This window comes from Mesoplodon bidens (assembly GCF_964165515.1).
Source record: "Mesoplodon bidens genome assembly, chromosome: 15".
NCBI classification, from domain to species: Eukaryota; Metazoa; Chordata; class Mammalia; order Artiodactyla; family Ziphiidae; genus Mesoplodon; species Mesoplodon bidens.
The window spans coordinates 49142846-49156231 of record NC_138171.1 but is presented as its reverse complement, the minus strand read 5'-3'; the positions used below and the strand labels follow the sequence as shown (position 1 = coordinate 49156231).

General features: G+C 51.9%; 1 protein-coding gene across 6 annotated transcripts in view; it reads left to right on the top strand.

The window, feature by feature from the left end:
- The window catches only part of SCNN1B (sodium channel epithelial 1 subunit beta), an 80923-nt gene that overhangs the window by 57826 nt on the left and 9711 nt on the right, over positions 1 to 13386 (top strand). For all 6 annotated transcript variants that reach the window (XR_014017656.1, XR_014017657.1, XM_081257000.1 and 3 more), the window contains exons 5-8: positions 7638 to 7741; positions 9549 to 9712; positions 10021 to 10128; positions 12538 to 12655. Coding sequence is in view for 4 of the 6 variants with exons in the window: in XM_081257000.1 (XP_081113126.1) it covers positions 7638 to 7741; positions 9549 to 9712; positions 10021 to 10128; positions 12538 to 12655 (494 nt within the window). In the remaining 2 variants the exon portion in view is untranslated. The remainder of the gene's footprint in view (positions 1 to 7637; positions 7742 to 9548; positions 9713 to 10020; positions 10129 to 12537; positions 12656 to 13386) is intronic.

Here is a 13386-nt window from a genome sequence, read left to right as displayed (position 1 = left end):
CGAGTCGCATTTGGGTCACATGGACTGAGGGTGGTCCCCCAAAGAGAAGATGGCTGATGGGCAGGCAACACCTGGTATTGGCCACACAACTTTTGTGGTGTAGCTAGGGCTGGGGAGTAAGTCTAGTGAAGGGGTGGGTCAAGGCTCGACTCTGCAGTTAGACTGTTGGGTTCAGATCCTTGCTCTGTCTTACAAGCTGTGTGGCCTTGAACAAATTTCTTAACCTTTCTTTTTTTTAATGTATTTATTTTTGGCTGCGTTCGGTCTTTGTTGATGCACGCGGGCTTTCTCTAGTCTTTGTTGCTGTGCACGGGCTTTCTCTAGTTGTGGCGAGCGGGGGCTACTCTTCGTTGCAGTGCGTGGGCTTCTCATTGTGGTGGCTTCTCTTGTTGCGGAGCACAGGCTCCAGGCACGCGGGCTTCAGTACTTGTGGCACACAGGCTCAGTAGTTATGGCCCGCGGGCTCTAGAGCACAGGCTCAGTAGCTGTGGCACATGGGCTTAGTGGCTCCATGGCGTGTGGGATATTCCCGGACCAGGGATTGAACCCGTGTCCCCTGCATTGGCAGGTGGATTCTTAACCACTGCGCCACCAGGGAAGAAGTCCCAAATTTCTTAACCTTTATATGCCTCCAATTTCCTCCTCCGTAAAATAGATAATAACAGTGCCTACTCTACAGGGTTATTTTGAATATTCAATGAGTTAATATGCATGACAGGCTGACAGTAGTGAAGACTCAGTATTATTCTCATTAAACCCACATTTGACAAGGAACTCATTCTTCAATAATGATGCTAACGTTTATTGTGCCCTTCTGATGTGCCAAGCACTATTCTTAGCACTTTACATGTATAAAATCAGTTTGACCCTGGCAACAAGCCCTCATTTTATATGATGCAACCACTGCCCAGAGAGGTTAAGCAACATCTCTGAGGTCACACAGCTGGTGAGTGTCAGAGGTGGCAGTCTGGGCCAGGCCCACCCTGTGTCACTTCACCACCTCATCAGAAATCAAGATCATCTTTCCTCCCCACCCAGCCCTCCCAAGCCTGTTTCTTCAGCACTCGGCAGTCTGAGTGGAGGGTGTGACCCAGACACTTGGCACAGAAACCCTAGTCCACCCATCTCTGTGCTCCTGCTCACTCCCACAGACAACTGGTTACCCACCTTCCTGAATCAGCCTCAGACTCAGTGCTGAGGACACATGCCTCTCTCTGCCCTCACAGTGCTGCGCCCCAGACACTACGGCTTCCTCACTCTGTCCTGGACTCCTTCCTCTCCTGCTCGTATGTAGCAAATGCTCAAGATGCAGCAGCTGCAGTTTTAGGAACATATGAGCCATGTTTGGACCCTGACACCAAACCACCCAGATTTGAATGCCAGCTCTGTGTGTTGTTGGGCATGCTACTCAGCCTCTCTGTGCCTCAGTTTTCTCATCTGGAAAATGGGGATAGTGAAATGACCTCATAGGGCTATCATGGGGTTTAAATGAGTTAACATAGATAAAGTGCTTATGTGAAGCAATTATACTGCAATAAAGATGTTAAAAAAAAAGAGGAGACAAGAAAAAAAAGTGCTTAGAACAGTGCTGAGCATGTGTTAAGAATTATCTGAGCACTTTAAAGATAAACTTTTTATTGTGGAATAGCTTTAGATTTATAGAAAAGTTTCAGAGAGAGTACAGAGTTCCCTTGTACTCCTCATCCAGTTTTCCCCTCTCGGTAACTTCTTACATCACCATAGTAATTTATCAAAACTAAGAAACCGACATGGGCACATCATTATTAAATAAACCTAACACTTTATTCAGATTTTATCAGTTTTTCCTGGTGACCTTTTCCTGTTCAAGATTCCATCCAAGAGACCCCTGTCGGTTGCTGTCGGTTGTCATGTCTCCTTTGTCCATTCTGGCTGTGACACTTTCTCACACTTCCTTGTTCTGGATGATTGTGACAGTTTCAGAGTACTGGTTGGGTGTTTTATAGAAAGCCTTTGATTTGGGTTTACACAGATAAGATGGATTTGGGGAAAGAAGACCACAGAGGTGAGGGGGCTCCTCATCACATCATGTGTGGGGTACATGTTAGGCACTCGACACCACCCGTGATGTTGGCCTTCCTCCGTTGGTTCAGGTGCTGTGTGCTGGGCTTCTCCGCTCTAACGTAACCACTTTCCCCGCCTGTGCTCTGTATCGTGGAAGCACGTCTCTAAGTTCAGCCTGTACTCTGGGGGGTGGAGGTGATGGCAGGGGGGAGGGACTAAACTCCACTTCTCCTGGAGAGGGGAACATACACTATTTGGAATTCGTCTGTAAGGAAGATTTATGTCTTCCCCATTTGTTTATTTATTCAGTCTCTTAATTTATACCAATATGGACTCATGTATATTTGGGCTGTAATCCAATACCACACTATTTATTTTCTTACTCAAAATTTTCCATCTTTGGCCACTGAGAGCTCCTTCAGTTGGCTCCTATGTCTCTTTGACATGTTCCCATCCCTTTATTTATTTTTTAAGTACTTCCTTACTTTCTGGCACAACAAGATGCCCCAGTCCTAGAATCAGCCATTTCTCTGAGGAGCTCCAGTCCTTTTATTGGAGAATGGTATTTAGAAACCAAGATCTAGGCATCTGTAAGTGTTGTTGTTGTTGTAATTATTGCTTCAGGGATTGGCCAGCTAGTTTCTGCCCTTCCCCAAACTCTACTACACAGTACCACTGTTGCTATACTGCTTCCTGTTAGGATGCTCTGTTTCCCAGTCTTTTCTGGAGGTTTGCTGTTCTCTGTCTATACACCTTAGCCTCTGTTCCAGGGAAGGTTTTTGGAGGGAAACGCCTAGCTCTGGAGCCGGAGGAAGCCAGTGCTGGGAGCAGCCTCTCCAGGTAAAGAACATTATCAACAAGCAAATAGTTGGCAAGACTAAGAGTGCAACCCAGGACAGGAGGGGATCTGGCCGTGCCCGGAGCCACTTCCCACTCCTGAGCTGTAGATGTCCAGGACAGCTCCTTAGGCACACTGTATCCCCACACCCCTGGAGTGGGGCCTCTCCTTCCAGAGCAGGGCCTGGCTGCAGCTGGCTTGCCCTGCTCCGTTCCTTCCCTGTGGCCAGAGCCCTGATCCCGCACAGGACAGAGACTCTGTAGTGCCCGCCCAAAGCTGTTTCTTCCCTCTGGGACTTCGCGTGTGTCGTGCCCCCTGCCTGGGCTGCCCTTTCTCCTCCCCACCCGCCAGGCTCGGCTACCTCTTACTCACCCTTAAAGTCTCAGCTCAGGCCTCACCTCCTCCACGAAACCTTCCCTGACCTACTCCCTACCTGGACGCCCACTCTTCCAGGCTTATCTCTATTGATACTCTTACCACATATTATAATTTATCCAACAAATATTTACTGTCTACTGAGTGCCAGGCTCTGAGGATGGGGGGTGAATTTGTTCAGTATTTCAGTGTGCTTGGCTTCCAACCCCCACGTCAGTCCCTTTGGGTGGGCGCTGTTGTTACCCCAGTGTTACAGGTGGAGAAACGAGACATGGAGAAGTGAAGCAACTTCCCCCAAGCTCACCAGCTAGTTAGTAAGTGGCAGAGCCAGAATTCAAATTCAGGCAGGCTTGGCTCCCAGGCCTGAGCTCTTAGCCTTTAACTTCTTTCTCCCTGCAAACACACAGCTGCCCTCCCTGGGATTATGGTCTAAAGCAAGAGGCAGCTGATAAGCAAGCAGTTAAAGAAGATGAGTTCACCTTCTGATGCATGCCAGCAGGGGAATAAGCAGGTGGAAATGGTCAAGTAACTGGGAAGTGACTTTGCGTAGGGAGGTCAGGGGATGGCTCCGAGCAGATGAAACCTGAAGGCTGAGGAGAAACCAGCAATTTCTCCTCAGAAATTGCTGCTCAGAGAATATCCCAGGCCCAAGGAGCAGCGGGCCTTGAATTTGGAAACATCTTGGAGTGTCTCTGGAGTATAATGAACAAGGCGGGGAGAAAGCCCAGTAGGGCATTTGCATTTTATTCTGTGAGCAGCAAGGAGCTTCTGGAAGGTTCTAGCAGGGGCGTGCCTTGGGCTGATTCACAGCTTGAACACTCGCCCTGACCACTGTGCAGAAGGAAGACTGAGGGAGCAGGACTGGAGGCAGAGGCTCCAGCAGGAACTGGGGCAGGAGATGCCGGCGGCCAGGACCAGTCTGGGAGCCTTAGAGGTGGAGGGAGGCAGCTAGGCCAGAGACGCACTTTGGAAGGAGAGGATTGCCATGACGCTGCTCCGTGGTGTCCCCCACGCTGTGAGCTTCGAGGGTAGGACTGTCTTGCCAGCCTCAGTGTCCCCAACGCAGTGCACGCCTCAGTAAATGTTGGGTGAAGAAATGCACTTTCTTCCTGATTTCCCTTTCACCATGGAGGACACCAAAGCTCAGAGGCTGAGGAAGCAGCTCACATGTGTCAGGCAGGGTCAGCTCCCAGATTGGATTTCACTGCCTGCCGTGGACCCACCTCATTCTGCTGGCACAGACGGTGAGACAAAAGATGGAGGAAATGGTTTCCTAATCTGAACACAGGGACAAAGAGCAGCTGACCTCATGGGGTTATTTTGAGAATTAGAAATCTTCAGCACGGGCCTGCCCCGTGAAAGTCGCTCAGTAAAAGTTGTGGAACAGAAAGCTTAGAAAGTACTGCATTTCAGGTGATATTTCTGCAGTATTTAATGCACTGAGCACTATTCCTTCCTGTTTTTAAATAAAATAACAAAAACAGTATAAAAACACCCAAGGACATTTTATTTTATTTATTTATTTATTTTTGGCAGTACGTGGGCCTCTCACTGCTGTGGCCTCTCCCATTGCGGAGCACAGGCTCCGGACGCACAGGCTCAGCGGCCATGGCTCACAGGCCCAGCTGCTCCGCGGCACGTGGGATCCTCCCAGACCGGGGCACGAACCCGCGTCCCCTGCACCGGCAGGCGGACTCTCAACCACTGCACCACCAGGGAAGCCCCCTACAAGGACATTTTCAATGCTATTTCCTATGAAGACTTGAGAACATACACATAGATAGAACAGGGTGTGATGAACTCACATGGACCTACCACCCAGATCCAACAAGCGTGATTCACGTTCTGTCCTGTGCTGTTTTTAAAGCAAATCCCAGACATCATATTCTTTCATCTATATAGTGTTCAGAATGTATCTTAAAAGAGAAAGACTTTTTGTAACAGAAGCACAATACCATTATCCTACCTGAAAAAGAGATGAACAGTGATACCTCAATACCATCAACTATCCAGTCGTGTTCACACTCATCAATGTCATACTCTTTTGTTTACTTGTTTGAATCAGGATCCAATTAAAGTCCACAGGTTGTGATTGTAACCAAGTCTTTGAAGTTTGTTTTAATCTATAGGTTACCTCCCTTACCTTCTCTCACAATTTCTTTGTTGAAGAAACTGGAGTCTGGATTTTGCATATTGACTTTTTGTAGTGTCTTTGAACTTGTTCCTCTGTCTCCAGTATTTGCTATAAATGGTAGAGACAGATGCTCGATCCTGTTCAAGGCTGGGTTTTGTTGTTGTTTTGTTTATTGGCAAGGCCACTTCCTGGACAGCCTGTGCTCTTCCATCAGGACACCCAGCATTGGTCACTACTGGTGCACATTGCCCCAAATCCCCAAAATCAGGGTTGCAAAATGATGATCCTCTAATTGTATCACTCCCTCTTCAATTATTAGCTGGATGAAATCAGAACTCTTAACGGCTATTTTACAAGGACAAAAAAAAAAGTCAGATGAAGGGAGCCATAGATTAAGAGATTTAAAAGGCATATCAACCAATCACATGTCAACGTCATTTGGATCCCAATTTAAACAAATAAATTGTAAAACCAGAATTGACCTCTGTGAGACAATATAAATTGAATGTTTAATAATATTAAGGAATTTTTGTTAGTTTAGCATGGTTTTTTACGAGTTCTTGTAGAGATACATATAGAAATGTTAACAAATAAAACTATGATGTCTGAGATTTTCTTCAAAATAATATGGGAGGGAGAGTGGGGGCAGGTAGAGATGAAACATGACTGGCCGTAGGGGATTGGTTTTTTTGGAGTTTTTTGGGGTTTTTTAAATATGTTTATTTTTATTTTTGGCTGTGTTGGGTCTTCGTTGCTGCATGCGGGCTTTCTCTAGTTGCAGCGAGCTGGCTTCTCATCGTGGCGGCTTCTCTTGTTGCGGAGCATGGGCTCTAGGTGCACGGGCTTCTCATTGCGGTGGCTTCTCTTCTTGCGGAGCACGGGCTCTAGGTGCGCGGGCTTCAGTAGTTGTGGCACGTGGGCTCAGTAGTTGTGGCTCGTGGGCTCATAGAGTGCAGGCTCAGTAGTTGTGGCGCACGGGCTTAGTTGCTCTGCGGCATGTGGGCTCTTCCCGGACCAGGGCTCGAACCCGTGTCCCCTACATTGACAGGTGGATTCTTAACCACTGCGCCACCAGGGAAGTCCCGTAGGGGGTTGTTGAAGCTGGTGGTGGGCTTCATTCTCTCAACTTTTTATGTTTGAAAAGCTCCATATCAAAAAAAAATTAACCAAATTATCTGAAACTACATTATACTCTCGCTTCTTCGTGAGCATCTTTATGCAAACATTTTGTGTTGTTGCTGAATTATCTCCTTAGGAAACATTCTCATGATATAAGATAGGATCCTAGATGGGGCTCGTCACACCTCGTTGTGAAGTTCTCTCTTTCCTGGCCTCTGCTTGCACCCTCTCCTGATTCACAGCCCTCCATCTCTGTCTACTTTCCCCTTTACCTGAGCTCCCGAGGTTCCCCGACAAGCCCACCTGTCTGCATTCCGCCAGCTCCTTGCAGCAAACACTGCCTGGAGCCGCCCTCTCACTCTTATGATCTGTATCAGTTTCCTGTGGCCGCTGTAACAAATGACCACAAACTGGGTGGTTTAAAACAACGGAAATTTATTCTTTCACAGAGGAGGCTAGAAGTGGGCAGTCACGGTGTCAGCAGGACCAGGCTCTCTCCAGAGGCTGCAGGGGAGAATCCCTTCTTGCCCCTTCTAGCGTCTGGTGGGCCCAGGTGTTCCTTGACCTCTGTCTGTGTAACTCCAATCTCTGCCTCCGTCTTCAGGTGGCCTTCTCCTCTGTATCTGTGTCTCCTCTTCTGTCTCTTGAAGGACACTCGTGGTTGGATTTAGGGCCCACGTGGATAAAAGAGGCTGATCTCATCTCAAGATCCTGAATTATGTCCACAAAGACCCCTTCTCCAAATAAGATCACACTCCCAGGTCCCTGGGGTTAGGACGTGGACATCTCTCTGGGGGCCACCGTTTAAATGACCACATGACTTACAAGACCGTGTAGATGAGACAGATGAAAACATCAAATAAGCTTCTTTTTCATCACTCGTGGCTAAGCCAGAGAGCCTAGTTCCACCCTTCCTCACCCTTCTTTCCCAAGGGAGTCCAGGAATCTCCCCTCTGGTGGGTGCCTGGGTGCAGGTAAAGGGACAGAATGACCTGTTGCTCACCTCTCCCCTCCTGAGCCTCTCTGAGCAGTAATCTACCAGCTCCCCTCTGCCACGAGCCCTGGGCAGGGGAGGCATCAGCTGGGGCGGGGTGGGCCCTGCTCTCTAGCTGATGGTGTTTCTTTCAGGAACTTCACACACATCTTCCACCCTGAATATGGCAACTGTTACATCTTCAACTGGGGCATGAGGGAGAAGGCCCTCCCTTCAGCCAACCCCGGAGCTGAGTTTGGTAAGTCTTGGTTTGTCCGGGAGCCAGGGCCGTGAGGATTTAAATCCTATCACGTGGGGCTGAAAGACCAAATCACCATAGGCCATTGAGGGGCAGGACCGAGGTTAGACAGAGGCTGGCATGCGGAGGGGCAGCCTCTACCGTGTGCACGGGGGCTGGGCCAGGTGCCTTCTCAGCCGTCCCCCCACCCAAGGCTCATAAATCCCTGGGGTAGCGACTGGTGTGCCCATTTCGCTGATGAGCACAGCGGGGTAGCAGTTAGCGTAGTGGCCGAGAGCACAGGCTTCTGTGACCGGGTGGAACCCCAGCTCCACCATGTATCCCCGGGAGATGCTGAGCTGAGACTTCACTTCTCGAAGCCCTTGTTTCCCCATATCGTACAGAGCAGATCATATATATAGTATAGAACTCATCGAATCATCCTGGCCTAAGGCAGGTAGACCTCTGAGCACAGAGCAAGCAGCCTTGTCTCTAAGCCTGGCAAGTAGCAAATGCTCAATAAATGCAGATATTCTGAAAAGTGGTAAATAATTTGCCCATGCTCACATAGTTAGCCTGGGGCAGAGCCCTTAACCTCAGCCTTGTTTCTGTGCAGTTCTTGAGAGACAGAGAGCAGGTGAAGTAGTAAACAGAAGGGAGGAAGAGGAAGTGGTTGATGGCAGAGGCTGCTCATTTTGGGAGAAAGGCTGGCAGACTCAGCATGTGCACCAGGCCTTGGGGAGCAAATCCTTCCTCCCCACTCAGGTTCTGCCCTCCCCAGCCATCAAAGGGCAGGTGTCATTCAGCAACTGTCAGGGCTGCTGGTCAATAGGGGTGTGGGTGGGCTGCCCACCCTTCACCACCCCTGTGCCCCTGAAGACATTGGGTATCACAGAGGTGCTGGTCAACTCAGTCTATAGGAGAAGATGATTAAGATCAAGGAGCCTGGCTGCCTGTTTAGAAGCCCAGCAACCCTCCACTTCCTCACTGAGTGACCTATGACAACATCCCTTCTCCTCTATGATCCTCAGTTTCCTCATCTGTAAAATGGGGACGATAATTGTACCTAACTCATATGCCCCTTGAAAGCACCAGTGGGATCATGTAAATAGGGCCCTTAGCCCAGCACTCAGCATGTAGCAAGTGCTCAATAAATACTAGCCTTCTTGTCCTAACCACCTAGCCCGGTCCCATGGTGCATAAAATAATGGGTCTGGTCTCTACCTTCAAGAAGGGAACAGTGGAGTGGGGCAGGAAGACAGATAATAAAAGAAGAATCTCAAGAGTGAGAGAGGTACTTGGAAGAAAAGTTCCAGGGCTAGGAGAGCATATCGCAGAGGTCCTGAGACCCAGTCTAGGTAGTCAGGGAAGGCTTCTGAAGGAAGTGACACTTGGGCTGAGATCTGAAGGAAGAGCAAGAGTTTCTAGGTGAAAGGTGAGCTGGAGACAGCATTCCAGAGAGAAGGGGGAGCGTCACGAAGTCCTAGCAGCAGAAAGGAGCACGGCAGCAAAGGGAAGTGAGTGGAGAGAATGGGGACCTGTGTGAGTGGAGGTAGGACCGCCTGTGCTGTGGCCCTAGGCCTACCTGCCTGTGGAAGAGAGATCATGGTGGGTGGTACAGGGGGCAAAAGGAGCCCGGAGAGGAGACCATGGTGGCTTGGACTCGAATGGGGGCCTTAGAGAAGGCAAGAAGTCTGGATTTTCGTAAAGTGGAGCCAGCTTCCTGCACAGACCCTTGGCTGGAGGGGACTTGGACCAGTGGGTGGTGGGTGTCCCTTCAGCCTTGGGGAGCGAGCTCAGGCAGCCCTTGGCCCCGTCTTCCCCTCAGGCCTCAAGTTGATCCTGGACATGGGCCAAGAAGACTACGTGCCCTTCCTCACGACCACAGCCGGAGCCCGGCTGATGCTTCACGAGCAGATGTCGTACCCCTTCATCAAAGAAGAGGGCATCTTCGCCATGTCGGGGATGGAGACTTCCATCGGGGTGCTGGTGGTATGGCTGCAGCCCAAGGGCACCCCACCTGCCCAGCGCCCACCTCCCAGGGCCTGAGAGCCGGAGAGCCGGGCCTCCCCAAGCCCTGGATCTCACCATCCACTCCTGCCTCGCCTTCTGGCTGGAACCCCACCGGGTGGCCATGCTCTGGGGGATGATGAGTGCCCCCCAACCCCTGGTGCCTGCTGGGGCATCGGCCCTCCATCCCCTCTCAGCATCCCCTAGACCTGCATGCTAGATGGGAGGGAGGAACAGAGGGGGCTTCCTAGGGGTGACCAGGGGCCCCCCACAAACAACCTCTCACACAGGACAAGCTGGAGCGCAAGGGCGAGCCTTACAGCCAGTGCACCATGAACGGCTCCGACGTCCCCATCCGAAACCTCTACAGCGACTACAACACGACCTACTCCATCCAGGTGGGAAGACGGTGCAGCCTCATGACCACGTCTGCCTAGCCTGAGGCCTGAGGTCTCTGGGAAAGCTAATCCCAGCAAGGCTGACTCTGCTGGATCTTTGGGACCACAGGGTGCCCTGGGGGCTAGGGAGCCAGTCTAATCCTGTTTCTCACCAGGGCCCAGGGCTGGCCGCTTCTCCACCCTGCTTTGTAGGTGTGCCCTTGGGGTCTTGCTCTGGGGTCTCCCAAGAAGAAGCCTTGTGTATATTAAGGGTTTACATGAATTACATTATCATTTAATCCTTTCAATACCCCTACGAGGCAATAATATACTAACAATAATTACTAACTATTGTTAACGTATTATGCTATTAATAGCATTTATTATATATGCTATTTATTATAAGTATTAATATACTAATAACAGCAGGCTTATTGTGTGCCAGTCAGGCACTGTTCCACATGCTTCACATATATACATTAAATCATTTAACCCTCACAACAACCCTAAGATGTAGATACTGTTTTTTAAGAATGAGGAAATTGGGGTTTACAGACCCCAGTCCAAATGCCTCACTGATGTACCTGAAAAGTCCCTCTTTGTATCTGGCCTCAATGCCCCTTGCTGCAGCTGGGGGCTTCCCCCTTATCCTGATCTCCAAGGTCAGCCCAGGAGGCCTGGCCTCAGGCCTGGCCCCAGTGGAGAGGACACACTGAGTCTTTGCAGAAGTGACCACTTGCTGACACTTTTTCTTCCAGCCCAGTCTGCCCTGGTGGATAAGGAAACTGAGGCATAACAAGGGCCAGAGCAGAGCAGTCCCTGGCTCCATGTCTGAGAGCCCCAAGCAAGGTGTGGTCTTCCCATGTGCCTTAGTCAGGGGACTCCCCTCTCCCCCATGCCCGCCTGCCCGCCCACTCCATCCAGCTGACCCCAGGCACCCCACACTCTGACCCTCCTGTCTAGAGGGGCTTCTGCCTGCGATGGAGAGCTCAGGGAACCTTCCAAGCCTCTGGAGGGACAGATGGACAGACAAGACAGCACAGGGAGGTGGGGAGCACGGAGGAGGAGGCCAGAGGCCTCAGGCCCCAGCCCTGGAGACCTCATTCCAGAAAAACCTCGGTTCTTGCTTCGTCCAGTGCAGTCACCACTCTGGCCGGAGACCTTGGCAAAACCCCAGGCCCTGGTCAGGTGCTCAGCCTGCCCAGGCCCCGCCCTAGCCCAGCCTCAGCTGGGCCCTGGAGAGGACTCCCGCTTTCCAGGTGAGACAGTGAGGTCTGGGCGAGTGTGAGACACTTGGCCAAGTCAGGGCTCCCTTCTGACCTCACTGCCCCTGACCTCGCCCCAGACCCACTCCTCCCGCTGTGCCATTTCATCTGCCACCTCCCCCCGGCCACTTCCTCCCGCAGGGAGCCCACAGGTCTGCCGGGGAGAACAGAGGAGAGGATGCATTACTGGGAAGCAGCAGGCAGGAGAGCGGAAAGATGCTGTGGGCTCCTTGGCCAGGGTGGGAGCAGGGAGTCCTCCAGAGGCAGCACTTGGGAAACTGGGCAGCCAGAGACTTGAGGAATGGCTACTTCCGTTCGCTGAGCTCCCCATGGCAAGCCAACCTCCCCGCCTGAGCTGACGGGAGCGACAGGAGTAAACTGAGGCTGGGAGGCTAAGGGCTGGCCCCGGGACACATAGCTCATCTCTGAGTGGAATGACCTGAAAACCCAGTATGAGTAGATTCATCTCATCCAGCCTGGGGCCGGGGCGGGGGGAGGGGAGGGCTGAGTCCACTCTCCCCCTCCCCCCTCCTCAACCAGGGGACATTCTGTAGAAGGTCACTTCCTCTTCCATCCAGTCTGAGCACTCACAGCACACTTCTCGCCTTCCCTGAGTGTTTCTCTCCAGGAAGAAGGAGCACAGGGCAAGCCTGCCTGTCTTCCCTTCTGGGTCTTTCCACGTAAAGGGCTCGGAAACCTGCTGGCAGCCTTGTGACAAGAGCTATCTAAGAGTTAGCTTTTTTTTGGCCACATGCAGATCTTAGTTCGCTGACCAGGGATCAAACCCATGCCCCCTGCAGTGGAAGCGCAGGGTCCTAACCACTGGACCGCCAGGGAAGTCCCTCAGAGTCAGCTTTACTGTTGGAACAAGCCACCCCTCCCCATGTCATCCGTGGGGCCCCAACTCTGAAAGGTGGCAGGGGCCATCCTCAGAGAGCCGACGTCTGGCCCGAGTCCCTCTATGGGGGCCAGGGACAGGGGAGGACCGCCACGCCCCAACTTGGAGGAGGCTCGGCCACCGCTTCTGCACGGGAGGGGCCCCTGCCCCCGCCCCCCCCAGCCCCTGTGGCCTGGGCAGCAAGCTCTCCAGGCCCCCTTCCCCTGGGGCTGGGATGGGGACATCACCGTCAAGTCTGCATTCTCTCTGTACCTCCTCCACCCCCAGGCCTGTATTGGCTCTTGCTTCCAAGACCACATGATCCATAACTGCAGCTGTGGCCACTACCTGTACCCGCTGCCCCGCGGAGAGAAATACTGCAACAACCGGGACTTCCCAGACTGGGGTGAGTGGGGAGCCCCAGGGGACCGGCCACCCGCCAGCTGCCCCCTGAAGGCCCTGACCACAAGGGAGGTCGGAGCTCCCCGCCCTCCGTCCCCGTCCTCTCAGACCACAGCCCCTCTCGCCGCTCCCCCTACTCTTCGACTCCATTAAGTGTACACATGAAACGTATGTTCGGGAGAGAATTTGTCCTTGAGACCTGAAGCCACGGGCGGAGGAGCCCCTGCTGGGCTCACACTGAGCTGCGATCCAGGCTTGGAGTCCAAACACCGATGGATGTTGTCAGCAGCAAAGAGCATCCCACCACCTCTTTTTCTTTTAAACTTTTATTTATTTATTTTATTTTTTGGCTGCATCGGGTCTTAGTTGCGGCACGCGGGATCTTCGTTGAGGCGTGTGGGATCTTTCGTTGCAGCACGCGGGCTCTTCGTTGCGTCGCGCAGGCTTCTCTCTACCTGTAGCTTGTGGATTTTCTCTTCTCTAGTTGTGGCACGTGGGCTCCAGAACACATGGGCTCTGTAGTTTGCGGCACACGGGCTCTCTAGTTGAGGCGCACGGGCTCAGTAGCTGTGGCCCGCGGGCTTAGTTGCCCTGTGGCAGGTAGGATCTTAGTTCCCTGACCAGCGATCGAACCCGCATCCCCTGCATTGGAAGGCGGATTCTTTACCACTGGACCACCAGGGAAGCCCCCTACCACCTCTTAAAACTAACAAAATGTGTGGACAAGAGGGGAAA